Source organism: Trachypithecus francoisi, unplaced genomic scaffold, assembly GCF_009764315.1.
Source record: "Trachypithecus francoisi isolate TF-2019V2 unplaced genomic scaffold, Tfra_2.0 Lachesis_group9, whole genome shotgun sequence".
Taxonomy (NCBI): Eukaryota; Metazoa; Chordata; class Mammalia; order Primates; family Cercopithecidae; genus Trachypithecus; species Trachypithecus francoisi.
Genome location: NW_022681474.1, coordinates 21449031 through 21472173, shown reverse-complemented (window position 1 = coordinate 21472173; position 23143 = coordinate 21449031). Strand labels below are relative to the sequence as shown.

At 36.4% G+C, this 23143-nt stretch overlaps 1 protein-coding gene across 1 annotated transcript in view; it reads right to left on the bottom strand.

Annotated features, from left to right (window-relative positions):
* Positions 1-23143, bottom strand: part of MALRD1 (MAM and LDL receptor class A domain containing 1) — a 702910-nt gene that overhangs the window by 609851 nt on the left and 69916 nt on the right. Inside the window, 5 exon segments of the mRNA XM_033209380.1 lie at positions 5926-6133; positions 8668-8760; positions 14577-14743; positions 18226-18372; positions 19281-19382. Coding sequence (XP_033065271.1) covers positions 5926-6133; positions 8668-8760; positions 14577-14743; positions 18226-18372; positions 19281-19382 — 717 coding nt within the window.

Genomic DNA, 23143 nt, shown 5'->3' with positions numbered 1-23143 from the left:
CACTGTAAAGATTTGTGAAAGCAACATGGTGACAACCACCTCTGTAAAAACCTTGGTGAATTGCTTGGCTGTTTTTACTAATGTGTTCCTGTACACGTAAAAGAATTTTTTTAAAGCTAAAAGTTCAAGAACTTCACTGTACTGTAAAATATAAGTCAAGTTCCAGTAACTAAATTGAAGTTCTTCTGTTAATATCTCCCCTGTGTAATTCAAAAACTTTAAAGTGAACTTATAAACATCTGAAGAAAGCTAGGAGAGTCAAATGCATTATAGCAATTATTAAATGCCTTATCATACTATATGTGTTAAATGTAAACATTTGCAAAATCTAAAAAATATCTATTCATGTTATAAAGTACTTTCATTAAAATAATGATTTTGATTACTTGGTTGCTTTATTTTAACTTTCTGAGATTATAGATTACGCTTCACCATCTCTAACTGCAGTATGAGATATGCCACTGTTCACAATTTTAGAAAAATTTTACTCAGAGTTTGGCAGTTAAAGTAATATTTTAAGATTATGACAAAGCTTTCTCTTGCATATTTAACCACTGCAGCATATGGGCAGACAAGAAAGAATTTCATTGTTCAGCTGAGAAAAAATCTGGATCATGAAAAGTAAAATATTTTATGAATCCTCTAGAAGTTAATCAACTCTCTGTGAAATAAGGGGAAAAAAAGCTATGTAGGGGAAATGAATGGGGAATATTTCACTTAATGAGAATATATTAGATTTTAACAGGATTACATACATATTTTGTTAATATGTATTGCAAACCCACACAGATCATTGCTACAGTAAATATTTTTATGTTGGTATTTCCTTTCCCTTGATGAAGTGTTTTAGCATTCAACATTTTTTTAACATGAAAGATTTCTAGAGACAATATCACAGTAAAAATTAATGCATTGTACTAGATTCTTGCTTTCAATTTCTTTCATTTGACTATCATGCCAACGTTCCCTTTGAAGGCACACAATTCATATTAGCATTTAAAATTGTTTTAAAAGTCCTATAATAAGAAAAACCCTGTTTCATGGAATTTCCTGAACTATTTTGATTTGAAGATATAGCTATTACGCCAACTTTTCTAGAACACAGTGAAGTAGATTCTATATATATATATATTTTTTCCTATATGAGTTATTGAAAATTTTACATATAAATACAAATGTGTATTTTATTGTGGTAAAATATACATGACATAAATGTAATATTTTAACAATTTTTAATGTAAGGTTCTATGGTATTAGGTACATTCCCATTGTTGTACAACCATTACCACCATCCATCTCCAGAACGTGTTCATTCCCAAACTGAATCTCCACCCCTATTAAATAACAACTTCCATATCCCCTCCCCTCAAACCCTGGCAACCATTTTACTATCTGTCTCTATGAATTTGCCTACTTTAGGTACCTCATATAAGTGGGATCAAACAATATGTGTCCTTTTGTCTCTGGCTTATTTGACTTAACGTCTTCAAGGTTCATCCATGTTGTAGCATGTGTCTGAAAATTTTATCTATTTCATGTATAAACTGTTCAGGGATCCAATGTGTATCTTTGGATATGTTTGGCACGTTGCTTTTTAATTATTTTGATAGAAATGTGTAAAACATATTGCATATATATGTATTACTTTTTTAAGCTTTACTGATGTTTAAATGACAAACAAAATTGTAACTAAGGTACACAATGTAATGTTTTGATATACATATACATAGTGAAAGGATTACCATAGTAAAGCTAATTAGCATCATTTCATCATATAGTTACCTTTCGTGTGTGTGATGAGAAGATTCCAGATCTACTCTCAGCAAATTTCAAGTATACAATATAGTGTTATTAACTGTAGTCACCAGGCTGTGTACTAGACCCCCAGAACTTATTCATCTTGTAAGTGAAAATTTGTATCTTTTGACCAACACCTCCCCATTTCCGCCAGGCTTCAACCCTGGACAACTGCCATTCTACTCTCTGTTTCTACAAATTCAACTTTTTTAGATTCCATGTATAAGTGAGATTGTGCTGTATTTGTCTTTCTCTGTCTGGGTAATTTCACTTTGCATCATCCCCTGCAGGCTCATCACCGTTGCAAATAGCAGGATTTTTCTCATTATTGCTGAATAATATTCCATTGTGAGTACATATATATTTATAAACACACACACACACACACCACTTGTTTGATCCATTCTCAGAGACTTCAGTTGTTTTGGTTGGATATTTTGAATAATGCTGCAATGAACATGAGGGTGCAGATGTATTTTAATCTTAACTGCCCTAATTGAATACAGGATTATGTTAATAAACATAGAAAACCTATTGTTTGGTTTTAGAGAAATTTTACTCAGAGTTCATCAGTTAAAGTAATATTTTAAGATTATGACAAAGCTTTCTCTTGCATATTTAAACACTACAGCATATGAGTAGACAAGAAATAATTTCATTGTACATCTGAGAAAAATTCTGGATCGTGAAAAGTAAAATATTTTATGAATCCTCTAGAAGTTAATCAGCTCTCTGTGAAATAAGAAAGAAAGCCATGTATGGGAAATGAATGGGGAATATCTCATTTAATAAGAATATACTAGATTCTAACAGGATTATATTATAAATATTTTGTTAATATACATTATAAATACACATTATAAATATTTTGTTAATATTCATGCTCTAAAGGACTAGCAAAGTAATGAGAGCTTTTGCTTCTACCCTGAGAGAACTCTGACCTGTTTGCCTTTAGTTTTTATCAGTTTTCTTTAGATGCCATCTGTTTCTTCCCCTAGCTGTCTTCCTTCCTGAAGCCTCTTTGGTACAGTGGTTCTCAAAGTTTCATATGCAGACAAGTCACCTGGGACCTTGTTCCATGTGGCTTTTGGTTCTGTAACGCTGGGCCGGGGCCTGAGGTTCTGCATTTCCACTAAGTTCCCAGGTAATGCTGATGCTCTGGTCCGTGGAGTTTGCTATTGCAGCAAAACCCACAGGCCCTTTTTATAAACTGCTTTTGAAAAGCCACTGGTCTGGAGGCTACGTTATGCCATATATTAAAATAATGCCTAAAAGTAAGAGCAACTTGATAATGAGAGAAGACCTGAGTGAGTCTGCCTTTGGGGAAAAGCACACTGTGGAATACCAACTGACAATCCTCACGAGTTCATATTTACTCATTCTCCAGAATTTGGTAAGTATTTCCAGTACTATTCAAACTGCCTGCACAGACTATACCCTCCTAGAGATTCCTTCCAAAGTGCAATAATAAGATAAAAAGGTATTTTTTTTGTGCTTCATGAACATGGAAGAATCAATCGTTTATGAAAAAAAACTTGATATTGAAAATTCAAATTTGTAAAATACAAATGTATATGTATATGTAAAATATTTTAAAGCAGTTTTAAATTTCAAAGGAAAGCCTCTCTTATTTTGTAAGGCTATACATATGCACATACCTATACGTACAAATATATTAAATACTTTAGTGTAGCAAACAATGTAAATTTATATCAGTTCTAATAATTCAAATCTATATAATTTCACAGCAGAAATAATTATATAAATAATTACATGAAACACTCATTTTGGTATCAAAATACATGAATACACATATACACTGTATGGAATATGGCTACATTTTTATGACATATTCCCTATATCAAGTCAATCTCAGTCACGCAAACATGACAGGTTTTCTTTGGACAAATGAGGTTATACTATTTAAAAACTTAAAAGACTATTAAGTAATACTGTTTTTGTTGAGAAACACAATTACCCGTTCCTGCATTCACCCAAAGAAAATAGCAGAACGGTATCAAGATCTACTGAATTGGAAAAATGTCATATACATAGTCAATGAAACTTCAGTAAATGAGAAAATATGTCAAAAATCAAATGCTAAACAATTTTTAAAAGGTGAACAGAAAGAATAATTTACTACGGGGAAAACAATGGAGGGGAAATAAGCTAAGCTTTCAAATACACAAGTGCCCAGGTGCAGTGGCGCATGACTGTAATCCCAGCACTTTGGGAGGCCGAGGTGGGTGGATCACCTGAGATCAGGAGTTCAAGACCAGACTGGTCAACATGGTGAAACCCCGTCACTAATAAAAATACAAAAATTAGCTGGGTGTGGTGGCACACACCTGTAATCCCAGTTACTCTGGAGGCTGAGGCAGAAGAATCACTTGAACTCGGGAGGTGGAGGTTGTAGTGAGCCAAGATCACGCCATGGCACTTCAGCCTGCGTGACAGAGCAAGACTCTGTCTCAAAAATAAATAAATAAATAAATAAATAAAAATTATATAAGTGGAAAGAAAGGAAATATATTTTCCTTCAGTTATTGACATTAAGAATTATAGAAACTGTTAGAAATATTTTCCCAATAGAAATGCACCAAATTGTCTGTAAGAAATTTAAATAAAACATAGAAAGAAACATCACATACACTGGAGTAAATAAATTGTTCTTACATTGTTTGTTTTGAACAAAAGAAGGGAGCCGCCCAAAAGCTCCGTTGAGCTCACATTGGTTAGCCGATTACTTGGTCTAAAGCTAGAAGTCTGAGGTATTAACTGGATTGCTGTTGATGAACATGGCAGAAGGGGATTTTAAACTTACTTTCTCATCTCCTCTCTCCCATGTCCCTCTGCGTTGCTCTTAATAACATCCAAGCTTCCCAAGAGAAACCGATTATGCAGAGCTTTTCACTTAAAAGGTGGCATTTATCTTATTATAATATTTTCACCTCTGCTCAACCAAACATCTCACTAAAAGAAAACACTGCAGTAAAATAAATGTCAAATTTTTAATATCTCTTAAAAACCACCTGTTTGTGATACAGAAACTGGATTCATATCCTTGGAATTCATGTTTTCTAAAGAGACACAGGGATCTCAGTTGCTAAGTTACCTCATATGAGAACCATCCTGTGGATTGTAAATTAAATTATATTTTTGTTGAAATATGACTATGCTTGAATAGTAATAGGATCTCTCATCATCACTTCTATCAAAGATTCTTCAGAAAAGGCCTGAAAGGTGTTGGGGCACTTTGGCCCTCCCAAACGCCAGTCATGGCTAAAATGATTTCTTTCTATTTTTTTTTTTTTTTTTTTTTTGAGATGGAGTTTCACACTGTAGCCCAGGCTGGAGTGCAATGGCGCGATCTCAGCTCACGGCACCTCCACCTCCCGGGTTCAGGCGATTCTCCTACCTCAGCCTCTGAAGTAGCTGCAATTATAGGTGCCCACCAGCACGCCTGAGTAATTTTTTGTATTTTTGGTAGAGACGGGGTTTCACTATGTTGGCCAGGATGGTCTTGAACTCCTGACCTCGTGATCTGCCTGCCTCGGCCTCTCAAAGTGCTGGGATTACAGGTATAAGCCACGATGCCTGGCCAGCTGAAGTGATTTCTAGGCAAGTAGGAGGAGGGTGGCTCTTCCTCCAGAGCAGCCATGATGGCTGAAGGCTGCCCTGGAGGAAGGGCCACCCTCCTCCTACTCACCCCCTCTGCTACAGCTTCCAAGATGATTGACTAGAGAAGGAAAAAGCATACACTTAATAAAAGTTGGTAACCCATACTATATACCTCCAAGGGGAAGGTACACAAAGGTTCCCCCTCCCACCCATCTTCTCTTTAATCAAAGCACACACATTCACGCACCCAGCCAACAATAATCACAACTATTCATTTGTAGAACAAATTGAGAGAGATGTTGCAGTTTTTGCAACAAGCACCAAAACATTAAGTTAAAATAGAGATCCCTGAAGGAATAGTAGTAATAGTTTCAGAGCGACAATGCATATTTATCATATTTCATACATATGACTTACCTTTGCCTTGATAGAAACAAAGACTATTTTAAACCCAACTAACCGTCGTGAATTAGAGTGTGTAAACTAGTAAGCCATTCACTCACTTACCGCAAGTTTCTGGGTCTTCATCACTCCCATCGGAGCAGTCCTGCCGAGAGTCACAGACGGATTCTTTGGCGATGCAATGGCCACGAGAGCAAGGGAACTCATCTGCAGAGCAAAGCTTTCTGGATTGGGCCTGTCCACAGGCATAGACCCAGAGGTGATCAAGCCCAATAAAACTTCTCTGGCTCAAAAGAGTCCCTTCAAAAATAATCTTCAGGAAGAAAAAGATCAATTTATGAGTTTACAATCTCCTTAATAAGACAAAAAACTAAAGAAGGTTGATAAAGACTAAGTAGTTACTGAGAAAAAGTGTTTAAAGTAACCAAGGCAATATATAACAAAGTTCCTGTTGATAAGTTCAACCCATGCTCGTAAGACTGATGGAAACATCTGCTCCACTAAAGACTCAAAGAAACTTCCCAGGATCAGGCGAAACACAAGCATCTCACTTAACTATCGAAGAAGTCCCTGACTGCAGACTTGTTACTTGGTCATCATCCTTAATTTTCAAGGAAAATAAGAAGTATTGTTATTACTTATAGAACAAGAGCTGTAACTGCATCTGACTTAGTTTTTAACTACTGAAATTAGTATTGGAATACACGAAGAAAAATATCAGGCAAATGGAAACAGACACAATATAGGAATAAAAAAATGTAAGGGAATAAACATAAAACTCTATTAAACTTACATAAAAGAGTAATTTATGGGGTCACCAATTGAATTGCTAGCTTTTCTGAAGATAAGCAATATTAGCAAATGAAACAACCACACATTGCTGGTCAAGTGTAAGATAATGTCCAAGTATTAGTATTCCTTGAGTTTCTACCAAGAGCAATGATTACTTAAAACCAAAAGTGCAGAAGAATAAATAGCTGACTGTATCACAAATAACTAATTATTTGCTGTCCAAAACATTAGCCATGAGCCAGAGATGACTATTTCAATTCAAATCAATGAAAATAAAATAAAATGTAGTTCCCTCAGTCATAGTAGTCAAATTTCAATTGTTCAATACCCTCATGTGATCAGTGGCTACCATATTGGACATCAGATATAAAGCATTTCCATGATGCAGAAAGTTGTATTAAACAGCCCTAAATGTGGTTAAAATTCCAGCCAGATACTAAGAATTAAAATTGACTTCCTTCAGTTTCATCCAGCTTAAAGTTTCTGAATAGATTTTCTTTTCAAAACATGAGGGATAGGCCAGGTGTGGTGACTCACACCTGTAATCCCAGCAGTTTGTGAGGCCAAGGAGGGTGGATCACTTGAGGTCAGGAGTTTGAGACCAACCTGGCCAACACGATGAAACCCATCTCTACCAAAAATACAAAAATTTAGCCAGGTGTGGTGGCACATGCCTGTAGTCCCAGTTGCTTGGGAGGCTAAAACAAGCGAATTGCCTGAGCCCAGGAGGTGGAGGCTGCAGTGAGACAAAATCCCACCACTGCACTCCAGCCTGGGCAACTGGGCAAGACTCCATTTAAAACAAACAAACAAAACACAAGGGATATCTATTTGTTTGTTCATTAAGAATTACTTAAGGTCAAATTTGCAGTTTGCAAATATGTCTAATAATTTGGTTTAGAAAATAATATTAAATTTAAATCATATCCAACAATGAGAAAACTTTGTATGCTACTACATACTTTTCCCATAATGAATTATCATACATGTAAAAATTATTAGTGTATAGCTATGTATTTTCATAGCAGCAAGAGATCAGATATGCAGAAATGATATCAATTTGGGGTTCAAAAATTGATGGGTTTAAACTTAGGCCTAAGTATAAACTCACACTCCAGCATAAATAAACTTACACATTCCATGTAACATGTTGGTGCAAAAGTAATTGAGGTTTTGGTCATTAAAAGTAATGGCAAAAGCCACAATGGCAAAAGCTGCAATTACATTTGCACCAACCTAATACAAAAACAAAATATCAATGTAATTTTTTAAGAGACAGCATTCCTATTGAGCCTATGTATGTTTCATTTGTTTCTTGGTGTAGATAGAGCTATCCATGTGTTATAAAGATATGAATTGGCCGGGCGCGGTGGCTCAAGCCTGTAATCCCAGCACTTTGGGAGGCCGAGACGGGCGGATCACGAGGTCAGGAGTTTGAGACCACCCTGGCTAACACGGTGAAACCCCGTCTCTACTAAAAAAATACAAAAAGCTAGCCGGGCGAGGTGGCTGGCGCCTGTAGTCCCAGCTACTCGGGAGGCTGAGGCAGGAGAATGGCGTGAACCCGGGAGGCGGAGCTTGCAGTGAGCTGAGATCCGGCCACTGCACTCCAGCCTGGGCGACAGAGCAAGACTCCGTCTCAAAAAAAAAAATAAAATAAAATAAAGATATGAATTATTGCATTCAAAACATTTGCCTATACTCTACTAAATTCAATACCAGTTTACTATTTATCTACTTCATAATGCAATTTGTTTCCCTGGGGCAAAGCATGATGCTGGGGGGCAAGAAAGGAAGGCTGTGGAGACTGAGGAAGCTGTGAACAAGAGTGGATACACTCAATTTCCTCTGCCATCGAAAATTTGGTCTGAGAAGGAAAAGGTACAATTTAAAAAGTAGGCAATCACTCTCCCCAAATATACAAGTACGCATCCCTAACTTAAATGCTAATTTAACTTTAGCAGTGCATGATCAATTTATTACTGCAAAGCTAAAACTTAAACCATGATTTAAAAAAAATACTTGTTTTGTTTTGTTTTGTTTTTTCTTTCATACCTTAAATGTCTTCAGACCTTCTGGTATTAACACATCTGCTTTCACCCATTGGCTGTGAGTTGATGTGTTGTATGTCCAAAATATTTCTTCTTCCTTTGATTTGAAGAGAAAGACGTCACTCATTCCCCATATTCTAATCTTCACATTTACATACATGCTCTCTTAATTACATTTTAGTAGGTATTACCTTACCCGAAAGATATAAAGTACTAGGAAATCTAAAGTCTTGGTAGTAAAATTGAAAAAGCTGAATATCATTTAAAAAAATAGGAAAATAAAGCATGTTTATGCAGTAAAGCTGCTTTTTGTAGATAAATGGTATTAGGATGGAACAAAAATTTGGATGAAATCTTTGGAAAAAAACAGTAGTGAGTTTCAAAAATAAAATTCTAAGTAACAGCTAATAAAATCAGCAATTTAAATGTTGATCTAAATAACATTTTTACATTTTGTTATATTGCCATGATACTGGTAAAGAAAAAATTACAGGCAAACAATATAAAGGTTACAAATGTTATCAGATGCATTTTCTGCACAATTTCAATTTACACTAAATATTTTTTCCTATGGAAACATTTGGTCCAAGTTCCAAACCATACAGTTATTTTCTGAAAATTACATTCTTAATTTAGTCATTCTATCAAAGGCCTATTTACATCTTTTAGAGAAATCTATGTCATGCACCTGTACAATGATCATTTTTCAGATTGCAAAATGTACATAAAATTGTTACTACATGCTATGAGTGTAGTAACGAGCCTTTACTGCATTCAAAATATTTATTGCGTGTAAGACACTCAATAAAAGTCTATGGTGAAACTCCATCTCTACTAAAAATACAAAAATTAGCCAGGCATGGTGGTGGGTGCCTGCAATCCCAGCTACTCAGGAGGTTGAGGCAGGAGAATCACCTGAACTCGGGAGGTGGAGGTTGCAGTGAGCCAAGAAGGCACCACTGCACTCCAGCCTGGGCAACAGAGCATGAATCCATCTCAAAAAACCTAAATAAAATAAAATAAAATAAAAAAGTTTATAAGTTACCCAAAATTTTGTCTAATGCATGTATGGCATTGGTCTTTATGATTTATGATAATGCTTTTATGTTCTTAAATCATCTTATTTTTATTTATATTTTATCAGACATTCAAATTAATTTGACATTTCTCCCCAAACATAGACCAAATTGTTCATAATGTGTACATATAGAATGCACTAATTTTTTAGGTAACAATATGATAAAAATGTGAAGAATGACATAATTATGTCTCAGGTTGAGCTCTGAGCCTGGCTCTGTCCCACTTTCTAGCATGAGATAGAAAGCAGCCCTGAAAGGCAACATCTTGTTGTAATCCAAACGACACGTGATATCAGTATTTGTCTCCTCACTCAGCCTCACATATTTTATTCATGCCCAAGATTTTCTAAAAATGAATCTACTTTCAACTTAGTCCTGCACCCTCAGATGCCTACTCCAAATTTCCAAGTCCTAAATATTTCAGAAGATAGTCTAAATCCATTACAATGTACTTCATTACTTATTCATATCAACTGCGAAGATTTCCACAAGACAATGAAGTGCATGGGGTGGACCTACTGTCGGCTGATAGCTTTCATGGTGGATCAGGATGAACTGGAGTTATAAAAAGTTGAGACAAGCAACTAATTTTTCTTCTACTTATTTCTTACACAACTTCAGTAATTTAGCATCAAAACACTTACACCCTCCACAGATGCTTTTAGTGACACCTCTTGGCAAACTGCACTCACCACTTTCCCCCACTTTCATTTTATGAAAATAATTTAGAGGTACTGTGCTCTTTTTTCACAGTGACTAATTGATTCCCCTCTGCTCCCCCTGAAGATGGGTGCACTTACATTTTTTTGAAAAGTGAGCAGTGTTCTTTCCAAACTTAAATGGTTTTTCATAAGCCAAGTTCATAGCACACAATGAATGAGATCTAAATTTTTCTATACGTTTTCCAGTCTGACGGCACTAGCAATGTTTTGTAAAAAGAATGTATTCTAAGTGAAATCAGGTTTCATTTTATTTCTGTTCTTACTCTCCCTCTTTCTAGTTACTTTTCACAGGTGTTAATGCAAAAAAGAAATCTCCAACTCAGCAAAGCTTTTCAAGTGATGTTCTACTTTTCTTTTATGTTAAAATCAGTAAATAATTTTTAAAAAAACATATCTTTGCTCCCCCAGTCCAGGATCAATAATGCTGATTTAACTTTCAAGAAAAATATTTAACATATTTATTAACACTCTATTGCTTAGAGATGCCAGTCTATGCTTTCCTCTTCCAGTAAATAAATCAAGGGTACCAAAATCAACATTGTTGAGTTTCACTACTTTTGATCACATCTAGGAATAAGACCATGTAATCTGGTAAAGAATTATAAGTAAATTTGGTTGTAAAGAAAAATTACACACAATTTTTTTGGTAAATAATTATATGGAAACTTTACACAGAATAAAAAGTAGGCTGTTGCTATGAGTATTATTTTATAGATCATGGACACAGATCTAACCCAAGAATAGTTAGATGGTACAAACTTTAATTGCTACACAATTCAGTTGATTTTAAAGAGTGAACTTTGTATTAAACAACTTGCCTTCCCCTGAGTTTTTCACTTTTTAAGTTCTAATGTCCTCTGGAAATAAAGAAAACAATTTTCAGCATTCTTGCTAGATATTTCTTAGCTTACCTGCTCACATTTATAGAGTAACAGATATTCACAACAGAAAACAGCATTCTATTCATAGAAAGATGTAAATCATCATTTTCATCAAGAGCTATTTTTTTAAATGATAACTTTGGAGTCCTTTTAAGTGTGTGATAAAACACTGACTTGTGACTTAAATGTACTTTGATGCAGATTTTGCATCAGTGAGTAACATACGTATAGAGGATAGCAAATAGTGTCAGAAAAGACAGGACACCTCACAGAATACTGTCTAACGAATCAAGCATCAATCAACAATCTCTAAGATGTACAACCATTTGGTTCTGGTTAATGCACTAGATCATTTCCCTATGATTAACTTCTTCTCTTATAATATGACAGACAGAATCTTGATAACTGTATTACTGATTAATAGAGTTAACGATGTGTGGTAACTAACATCATTTATATACAATGTAATACTTGAAGCCAATTTGTTTTTACTCCTTTCTTGCATAGTTCTAAAGCCACCGGAAGAATAGCACTGCTCATTTTCAGTAATTCCCATCTATATACATTCATAATTACATACATACTACATACACACATTCATAATTACATACACAATACATACACACATTCATAATTAAAAACATAATTCCATTCTACATGCATTGAAACTTTTAAAATGCATCACTCATTTTCAGAGCAGATTAAAATAATCCTCAGGATTAGATCATATTATAATACAAATTTCTACTTAAATTTAGGCTACGAACTCATTCAATTTTAATGAAATAATTATCTGTCATCTGAAAAGCATTACCATAGGCCCACATATATAATTTAACCTTTTTTTTTTTTTTTTTTTTTTTGAGGCGGAGTCTCGCTCTGTCACCCGGACTGGAGTGCAGTGGCCGGATCTCAGCTCACTGCAAGCTCCGCCTCCCGGGTTTACGCCATTCTCCTGCCTCAGCCTCCCGAGTAGCTGGGACTACAGGCGCCCGCCACCTTGCCCGGCTAGTTTTCTGTATTTTTAGTAGAGACGGGGTTTCACCGTGTTAGCCAGGATGGTCTCGATCTCCTGACCTCGTGATCCGCCCGTCTCGGCCTCCCAAAGTGCTGGGATTACAGGCTTGAGCCACCGCGCCCGGCCAACCATTTTTAACTATAATTTAAACTCAACGAAATTATTCTAGAATTTATCTACTATGCCTTTATTGAAGAAGGAGCTGGAAATTATAGAATGTTGCAGATTGCATGGAGGCTCACTGGGATTGGTTCAAACAGCACAGGTGACAGCAAATGAAATATTGAGGCTTGAATGGTGGAACATATATGCATACAGTTAAATTTTTTCTCTCTTCCTTTTCAGTAAAATTGATGCCATGTATCTGGACAGTTTGTAGTGCTGCAGGAAGATAAGGAGATGCTGTACCCTTTTCTTCCTCCCCCCACACCTTACCAAATGGAATGAAATATATTAAATAGATTGCAGGGCAGTGACTACAAAGTACTACTGCAAAAAATCACAAAAACATAACAAGTTATAGAATGCCAGAAAAATTATATCGCATCTAATTAAAAAAGAATGTATATGCATATGTATATTACTTTACATATATATATGTGTGTATATGAATGTGTGGGAAGATATATATATATCACATCCACATCTATAGATATGTGATGTATGTATATATATCACATCCATATTTATCTATCTATATTTTTACATCTATGTGGATGTGTAGAGATATATATCTATATCTATAGATATCTCACATCCACATAGATGTAATTATGTGAATCCATATAAATCTGGATACATTAAATAATACATTACTTGTCATATATTATATTACATATAATTATACATTATGTATTGTTTATTATGAATATATTTATTCATCTCCAGTTTCTGGCAGAGAGTTCCCAAAAACCTGTGAATTTCCTAATCAATAGGGATATTAATAGAATCTTAGGGGACTCATCACCAGAAAGATCAAGCTATGATTAGAAGCTTGGAACTTTCAGTCCCACCTCTTCTAGGAAGAAGAGAGGGGCTGGAGATTAAGCTAATAATTGATCATACCTACATGGAAAATCTTCTATAAAAATTTCTGCAGTACAGGTTTCAGAGAGCTTCTAGATTGCTGAACATGTGCTGATTCTTAGAGGGTGCACACCCAGGGATGCATGGAAGCGAAGCACCACCCCTCTTCCCACATACCTTGCCCTATTCATCTCTTCCATATGATTGTTCATCTACATTTCTAATAATAAGTGGGTAAACATGAGTAAAATGTTTTCGTGAATTCTGTGAGCCATCCTAGCAAATTATCAAAACTAAGAAGGGGGCCACGGGAACTGCAATTTATAGCTGGTAGGTAAGAGGCACAGCTCACAATAGGAAGCTTGTGATTGACATCTGAAGTAGGGGTAGAGTATTGTGGGCCTGAGACCTCAACCCGTGGAATCTGCACTATCTCCAGGTAGCTAGTGTCAGAACTGAGGCAAATCATAGGACACTCAGTTGGTGTCTGCTAGATAACTGAATTGCTGTGTTGGAAAAAAAAAAAAAAAAAAAAAAAACATGAATCTGGTGTCAGAAGTAAGATATTGGGAGTGCTGAGGGCATACGAGTAGAAAAAGCAGGTTTTTTCCTATACTATGGAATCAGCTGTCAGTTTGTTTTTATCTCTTTTTCTAATTGGAGTACTCACCCAACTTTACACTTTAGAACTCACTGAGCACGTTGGACAAGGAGAGAGAGAAGAAGAATGCACTCAGTCTACCCAGTGTGCCATTTTTTCAATATTTAATCAATAATTACCAGTCTTGAAAATTATGTCGACGGCTACCCAAACAAGTTTCAACCATTATAGTTCTAATGATATACAGATGTAATGCCCAAAACAGATCACATCAGAGCTTCAATACAGAGCTCACGATACAGAATCTCAGCTATCTCATTTTTATTAGAGCTACAGTTTCTTTAATATACTTTGATGAATTTTGAAAACTTTATGAAATAATATTGGGCAGCTTATCACATTAACTTTTGTACACGAGAGTGTCCCCTATGCTTGTTTCTTAATAATTCTTTTTAAAAGTATACCAAATAAAGTCAAGTTCAAGAATAAAAGCTTATGTGCAACTGAGAAATCGAAACACAAGTTGCCAAGAGTTAGAAACTTCACTGCTTCAATGAATTTGAAATAAATGCAACTTTCTTCTTACCTTATTATCATACAGTCTTACTCTCAGGACACTGCTTTCCATAGTATAATAGAATTGAAGATGACAGCTCTTGCCCACGCAATGACACACAGAGCTATTTAGGTAAGCCCTGCTGTCTACATAGTTAAGAGGAAAAGCATGCTTAGCCCCTACCCATACGTAATAACCTGAAATATAAAAGAAAAAAGAAGCAGTTTAGGAAAACATTAGCTTCTTTCTGTCTGACTAAAACTATTACATTTCTGAAGTTTTCAAAACCGGACTTAAAACGTAAATATTTTACTTAAGAGGACAGAATGTTTTCAAATGATTATATCAACTACAAATAAGAGGTTTTAATTTTTATATTAGCTCCAATATGTAGAGAAATCTCCTCCTAATTTCTATAAACAAAATTTGATAATACCCTTTTGTAAAAATTCAAGATTCCTATAAAAGAAATCTACACATACAAATTGCTACACCACCAAATTATTGTCATTTTCTTTCAAATATCACAATTCAATCCTTTTTTTAATCAAGAATTTCTCTTCATCTTTCCCAGAATTCTTGCCCCTTTGGATGATTTTCTGATTTACTTTTTGTAGAAAATCGTTTATAGTTTTAGGAAATACAACTTAAAATGCCTTCTTTCTTACCAAGCCACACAGAGGTATGAGATATCTACGGTCCTTTTAAACGTCACTTATGGATTTTGTTTTACATAAAGATATTGTAGATAAGTTTTTCCCCAGTTGATATTTAAAACCAGTTTGAGCTATTCTTGAACTTAACAACACTGACAACACAGATTTATAAAGGGATTTCTGTAATTTTACTTCATTTTCAGAAATAAAGTCTGAAATGCTTCTTAATGCTACTGAAAGAGCTGCATGTCTCAGACACTATTTTAAAAGAAGTCTCGAGGGAAACCCAAATACAATAAGAAAGACAAAAATAAGAACATTAGACAAAATTTCAGCCTCAGATATTTACAGCTACAGCAAATACTAAGCATAACATAATCCTTAGCTGGATAAACGTAATGTAAAAGCTCACACTATTTACATTAATGCTTTTTACACAGTAAATCATGTCTGACTTTCAACAAAAAATTACAAGGCAAAAAACACAGTTTGAAAAGAATAATCCTAAAAAGTAAAGTCTACTAATCTTTTTGAAAATAGTCTGTACACTATTCACAATATCAAAGACAGGGAATCAACCCAAATGCCCATCAATGATAGACTGGATAAAGGAAATGAGGTACATATACACCATGGAATACTGTGCAGCCATAAAAAGGAATGAGATCATGTCCTTTGCAGGAGCATGGGTGGAGCTGGAAGCCATTATCCTCAGCAAACTAATGCTGGAACAGAAAGCCAAGCACCACATGTTCTCACTTATATGTGGCAGTTGAACAACGTGAACACAGACACATGAAAGGAAGCAACACACACTGGGGCCTGTTGAGGTGTGAGGGGAGGGAGAGCATCGGGATAAATAGCTAATGCATGCTGGTCTTAATACCTAGGTAATGGGCTGACAGGTGCAGCAAACTACCACAGCACATGTTTACTTATGTAACAAACCTGCACATCCTGCACATGTAGCCCTGAACTTAAATAAAATAAATAACAATAATAACAATATTACTACTATCCCCAAAAAATAAAAAAAAATAATCTGCACAATAAAACATATAAATATAATGCTAAAGACAGCAAAAACTAATTACATTTATAGATTATACAAAAAAATTAAATTTCATTCAATTCTAATACATTCTATTAAAAACATATTAAGATACACTAGGAAATAAATAAGAAAATATTAGCAAGTATAAACTTAAAACAAAAATAAATTAATACTTTAAATTAAATGCCCAATAGGTAGAATATAACCTAGACTGGCCATAGTGTCAGAGAGAAAATTCATGTACCAGAAGCCCTGAAATATAACTAAAAATAGAGTAAATTATATAGAAAATAAAAAGTAGTAGTCAAGTTATGGAGTGTGAACATTAGTTGTGTTTAATAGAAACTCAAGATGAAAAGATTAGAGGGAATAAGAGAATTACTTGAATACAATAACACAATTTCTGCAAATGATGATATATGTGCATTCTGAGCATTAAAAATTAAACATATACTCATTCCTGCACTCATCATACTGAAATTTTCAAATATCAAAGATAAAGAAACATTTTTTAAATCTGCATTAAACTAAAAAAACATTACTTGCACTCAGACTTCTCAGTCACTACAGTACATATCAGGAGCTAAAGAGGGAAAATCACCCTGTACTTAGAAATTAAAAAAAAAAAATTCTAAAATTGTATGACCAGATAAATTAGTATTTAGAAGTGAGAACAATTTTAAAACATTTTAAGTTTATAGATACTGTGGGAGCTCATCACCACAGATCTTTTCTAAATAAGAGAACAATTGATTAAGAACAATTGATTAAAGAGTCAACCTTTGCAAGGGGATAAGGGAACCAAGAAGGAAAGCATAAAATCTAAAAAACAGTGGTAAGAAAAATAATGAAATATATAATCTTAATAGTTATAAGTATCATAACAAGATACTAACTTTAAAACTCTTTAAAATGTTCAACTGTAACTCAGGACCAAAAAATAATTAAATGGTACTTTGGTCTTTCTCATGTTCAAAAAAGTAGAAATACTAAATCACTTTAGGCTTTGTTAAAGAAATTTCATATAAAGAATATATCCTAAAATCAAGAATAGTCATAACAATAAGATATATAAATTAAAGCTTCCAGATCAGTGAAAAAAATAAAAATAAAAATGTAACAATACTCACCCCTCAAAGAAAAGGAGGAAAGAAAAAAAGCAAAAAGAATAAAAGTAAACAGAAAATACAAATTAATATATTAGCAAGAGGAAGAAACTCACAGACAACATGGCAGTGTTAAAAAAAAAAAGAAAGAAAAAGGAAGGAAGGAAGGAAGGAAGGAAGGAAGGAAGGAAGGAAGGAACGAAGGAAGGAAGGAAGGAAGGAAGAAAAAAAAAAAGAAAGAAAAGAAAAGAAAAAGCTAGCAGACTTGGCCAGGCACGATGGCTCACACCTGTAATCCCAGCACTTTGGGAGGCTAAGGTTGGTGGAACACTTGAGGTCAGGAGTTCGAGACAAGCCTGGCCAACATGTTGAAATTCTGTCTCTACTAAAAATTCAAAAATTATCCGGGCATGGTGGCACGTGCCTGTAGTCCCAGCTTCTCGGGAGGCAGAGGCAGGAGAATCGCTTGAACCGAGGAGGTGAGGGTTGCAGTGAGCCGAGATCTCACCACTGCATTCCAAACTGGGTGACAGAGTAAGACTCTTTAAAAAAAAAAAAGAAAAGAAAAGAAAGCTAACAGGCGTAACAAAAAAAGCCTTTTAATACTTTTCCTTTTTGTTCACACAATAATAACTCCTGAAGGAAACAATAAAACTTAAAAAAAAATTGTTAACCTAGTACAACTCTTCTTTTACACTGTTGGAAACATAATTGTTATTTTCACCTTCAGCTCCTATTGCAGGGTGTATTTTCAATAAAATATACTCAGTATATTCACCAACGCCCCCTATGTAATGTCTTATAACTAGTCACCATAAAACAGAATTCTAAAAGTAATACACAAAAGATATTTTTTTTTCTACCTTCATCATCACCTCCTTGATCCTGCTGAGGTGCAGATTCTAATGCAGGGACCTCTCTCGCTTTTGTGCGCATCCAGGAAATTTGGCCAACAGATGCCTCTGATGTCCACTCACACATGTCAAATTCAAACCCACAGGCCTGACACACTAAACAGGGGAGAAAAAGATCTTGGTGGACTATTAGTCTGCTAGAGTGGCTGCTTAACCAGGTTACGTATTGTAATCAACCAAAAGGCTTATATACACACATACACATTAGCACACACTAATTTACATCTGGAAGTTGGAATTCAATAAGTCTTAGAGTGTACCAGCAACTCTATTTTGCAAAACTTTTTCAGTTGATCCACATGTATGATATCCTCTCAAATGAGAATCATTGCCACAAAAAAAGGAGATTCCTAGTTTTTCTTGTATGCGTCACCACTTCCGTCACAATGTTTTAATTTTGTTAAGAGACAGGGTCTCGCTCTGCCACCCAGGCCAAATGCAGTGGTGCAATCAGAGCCCACTGTAGCCTCAAACTCCTGGGCTCAAACAATATTCCAGCCTCAGCCTCCCAAGCAGCTAGGACCACAGGTGCACGCCACCATGCCCGGTATTTTTTTTTTTTTTTTTTTTTTTGGTAGAGATGATATCTTGCTATATTGCCCAGGCTGATTTTGAGCTCTTGGCCTCAAGCAATCCTCTCATCCCAGCCCCTCAAAGTGCTGGGATTATAGGCATGAGCCACCATACCCAGTCAATAATTTTTAAAATGGCTTTTTATTTTGCCTTACCTACTTTATGGGATTAGATTAAATTATTTACTATTCATAACCACACTGAAATATTATAGAAGAAACATTGCATATAATTCCAAGATGGTTTCAGTTTGTTTTACAAAATGACATGGCCTTAAATTGATGCATTTGGTATAAACCACCACAGCCTCCCAATAACACTCCAGCTAAAACTAGGACATTAATGTCAACATAGGTTGGCTTGTGAATGGTCTCTGGGTCTCATATATTGCATATACACCAGAAAAGTGAATATCTCAATTTAACACTTACATCTCATTTCTTCATCTGTAGTATCAAATCTGCAGAGATCTGTATCTGGATGGCATAGCTCCTGCTCAGCATTCAGTGCTTCCTGACACAGTAAAATTCCATCTGTTAAATTTAAAGATTGGCAAGAAGTGAAATGCAGGTGCAACTGGAAAGACTCAAGTATTTTTTTTTAAATGTTAATATTCATTCTACAAAGCACTCTGTAACCAATTTCTCTACCACCCTTTAGGTAACCCTCTCTCTCTCTCTCTCTCACTCACACACACACCACTCACATAGAGACAGAGAAAAACAGAACAAAACAACCATGCCAGTGTTTCGGGATTTTAATCATATCTCCATAGTGACTGGCAAGTCCCAAAGCCAATCCTTCACAAGAGTGAAAAAACTGTCTAATGTTAGAACTCAGAGTCTATTATTTGAAGGACAGTTATACATATGTCCAATACAAGATATGGTGTGCCGTTAAACCTGAAGGTGGATCTTCCCTGGAACTGCTTTCTCTGGAGCTTTCTCAAATTGTGCCTGTTGGCCGACCATGGTGGCTCACACCTTTAATCCCAGCCATGGACCGGCCTTTGGGAGGCCAAGGCAGGTGGATCACCTGAGTTCAGGAGTTTGAGATCAGCCTGGCCAACATGGCAAAACCCCATCTCTACTAAAAATGCAAAAATTAGCTGGGCGGGGATCCACAATCCCAGCTACTAGGGAGGCTGAGGCAGGAGAATTGCTTGAACCCAGGAGGTGGAGGTTGCAGTAAGCCAAGGTCACGCCACTTCACTCCAGCCTGGGCAACAGAGTAAGACTCCATCTAAAAAAAAAAAAAAAAAAATTGTGCCTGTTTTTTTGTTTTCTTTTCCCCAAGCCCTCCCAATATAAGACTTGAAGGTAGTCTTTCCTGCCCATACCACTTGCAGACAGTGGTATGCCCTGACCTTCCTAGATACCCAAGCTTTGACTCTCATGATGTCAAATGGCACCCCTCAGTGTTCCAGCTTGTTACAATCACCTACAGACACTGTAGGTGATCCCTGAGGGTGCCCTGTCCCTCAACCCCTGAAGATTCTAGCTCTGAGCTCGCTCTCATTCTTTGTCATTTCAATATTCACTTTTATTTGCTTCTCAGTTTCTTGATCTCTTCTTATTGATGACCTTGAAGGAGAACTTTGATGAAAAACAACCTCTGCCACCACTTTTCAAAAGGAGTATTACCATTACTAATGATGATAACGTTTCCTTGTCTTAATTTCAAGTGGTCCACTCCCCAACCATCATCCCTACCTTTCCAGCTCACTTCTTTTCATATCTCTACTCTAACAATATTTCGACTGTGCCAAGTTCTACAAGCCCAGGGTCCTAAATTGTTTTCAATTATTTCCCTCACATATCATGTCTTCATTTCCTTTATTACAGATGTCAGACAAGCAGTCACTCCTTGGCCATGCTCATATTTCTCCATACTCTCATGGCAAAAACACTAGAAAATACATCCCTTCGCCTACTCTAGCCTGTATCTGTACAGCTGAATGGAGTGAAGAAATCATGCAGATTTCACTTTGTTCACAGTCATGCAAACAGAAATGACTTCGTATTGATGACTACTCACTGCATGGTGTCACGGTGACCCTCATTCTTTCCTTTTCCACATTCCTAGACAACTGTTCAAAGCCTTCTATTCCCTCTTTTAACTTCCAGCTCTTCCTTCCCTATCATCATTCTCAGCTTACCATCTTGCTTCATATTTCATTGAGGAGATGACAGAAATCAGAAGAAAACTTTACAAGTCTCATCATCAATCTCACTGGCCGGCTGTCCACATGCTTTGCCCTCTGTAGGAACGGGTCAACTCTCCATACCCTTCTCTGGATGACGTCTTCCGTTTAGACAGAAATTTCATCTCTGTTGGCTATTTAAGGAATCATGCTGCCAATTTCCTCTCCTCTCATTTACAACAGTGTGTTCTCTTTCTCAACAAGATCATCTCCTTCAGGACCTAAATGGCCAAAACTTCATCCATCTTAGAAAAACACTCTCCTGACCCGACAACCTTCTCCAACAAACTTCTCAAAGTTCTGCCTATTCTCACACTGACTCCAACACCGTTCTTTCCCCTCCTATTCTCTCTTGAACCTATGTCAATAACAGTTTTTTAAAAATTGAGATAAACATCACAAAACATATAACTTACTATTTCCATTTTATCTATTTTAAAGCATACAAGTAGGCCAGGCACAGTGGCTCGTGCCTGTGATCCCAGCACTTTGGGAGGCCGAGGCAGGTGGATCACTTGAGTTCAGGAGTTTGAGACCAGCCTGGCCAACATGGTGAAATCCCATCTCTACCAAAAATACAAATATTAGCAAGGTGTGGTGGTACACGCCTGCAATCCCAGCTAGGAAAACTGAGACAGGAGAATTGCTTGAACCCAGGAGACAGAGGCTGCAGTGAGTCGAGATCACACGACTGCACTTCAACCTGGGTGACAGAGCGAAGCTCCATTAAAAAAAAAAAAAAAAACTAGGCACAGTGGCTCATGCCTGTAATCCCAGCACTTTGGGGAGGCTGAGGCAGATGGATCACCTGAGGTCAGGAGTTTGAGATAAGCCTGACCAACATGGCAAAACTCCGTCTCTACTAGAAATACAAAAATTAGCCAGGGGTGGTGGTGCATGCCTGTAGTCCCAGCTACTCAGGAGGCTGAGACAGGAGAATCACTTGAACCCGGGAGGCAGAGGTCACAGTGAGCTGAGATCGCGCCACCACACTCTAGCCTGGGCAACAAGAGCAAAATTCTGCTTCGATCAAAAAAAAAAGCGTACAAGTCAGTGGCTTTTATTAAATCTGCAATGCTGTGCAATTATCAAACTACCTAATTCCAAGACATTTTCATCACTTGTACCCCTCAGTCACTTCACCGTCCTCTCTTCTCCCCCCCTCCCCTGGCAGCCACTACATCTGATTTCTATCTCTATGGATTTCCACCTCTGGCTATTTCACACAAATGGAATTATGGAGGTTGTAGCCTTTGTGCTTGGCTTCTTTCACTCAGCAAAATGTTTTTGAGGTTCATCCATGCTGTAACACGGATCAGTATTTTATTCCTTCTTTGTTTGTTTTTGGTCACCTTTACCACTCCCCTGAAACTGCATATATCAAGATTGACCTCTATATTGCTAAATCTCGTATTTAACTTTTTTTCATCAACATACTTGACATATCATTATTATTGGACAGAGCTGCTCTCTCCCTTTTTCTTGAAATATTTTCTTCATGAGGCTTTTGCATAAAACTCTCTTCTGGTTTTCTGCTCGTGTTGCCAGCTATTTTTTTCTCAGTCTCTCTTGTGGTTTTCCCTCATCTGCTCAACATGAGACTGCCTCAAAGCTCAGTCCTTCCATCTCTTCTCCTCTTTACAAACCCACAACCTTGTTAATATCACCTAGTCACATGCCATTAAATCCTTTCCTAAACACTGAGGACTCATAAAATTATACCTCAGGCCCAAAATTTTTGCTGGACTCCAACTCTACACTCCAGCAGTATCCTGTTACTGACTTAAGCCTCTTCCCTCAGGTCACAGAAATAGCTCTAAATCTTGAAACCACCTTTGCAAAAGTATAACTGAGACAGTGAAAGAGATCTAACTTAATTGACTCCATCTTACTTCTACCTTCCAAGCTGTCCTTGCTCATTCCTGGGTGTAGGCTGGACTCACTTTGGGAGGAACTTAGTTTATAGTTTAAATAAAGTTGGTAACAGCCCTTTCCCAAAGCAGAACTCCTTCTTGCCTGGGGACTAGATGGCCTTTGTAGGACTAACATTAGCCACAAGATTAGAAATTATGGGTTTGGAGTCATGCAGCT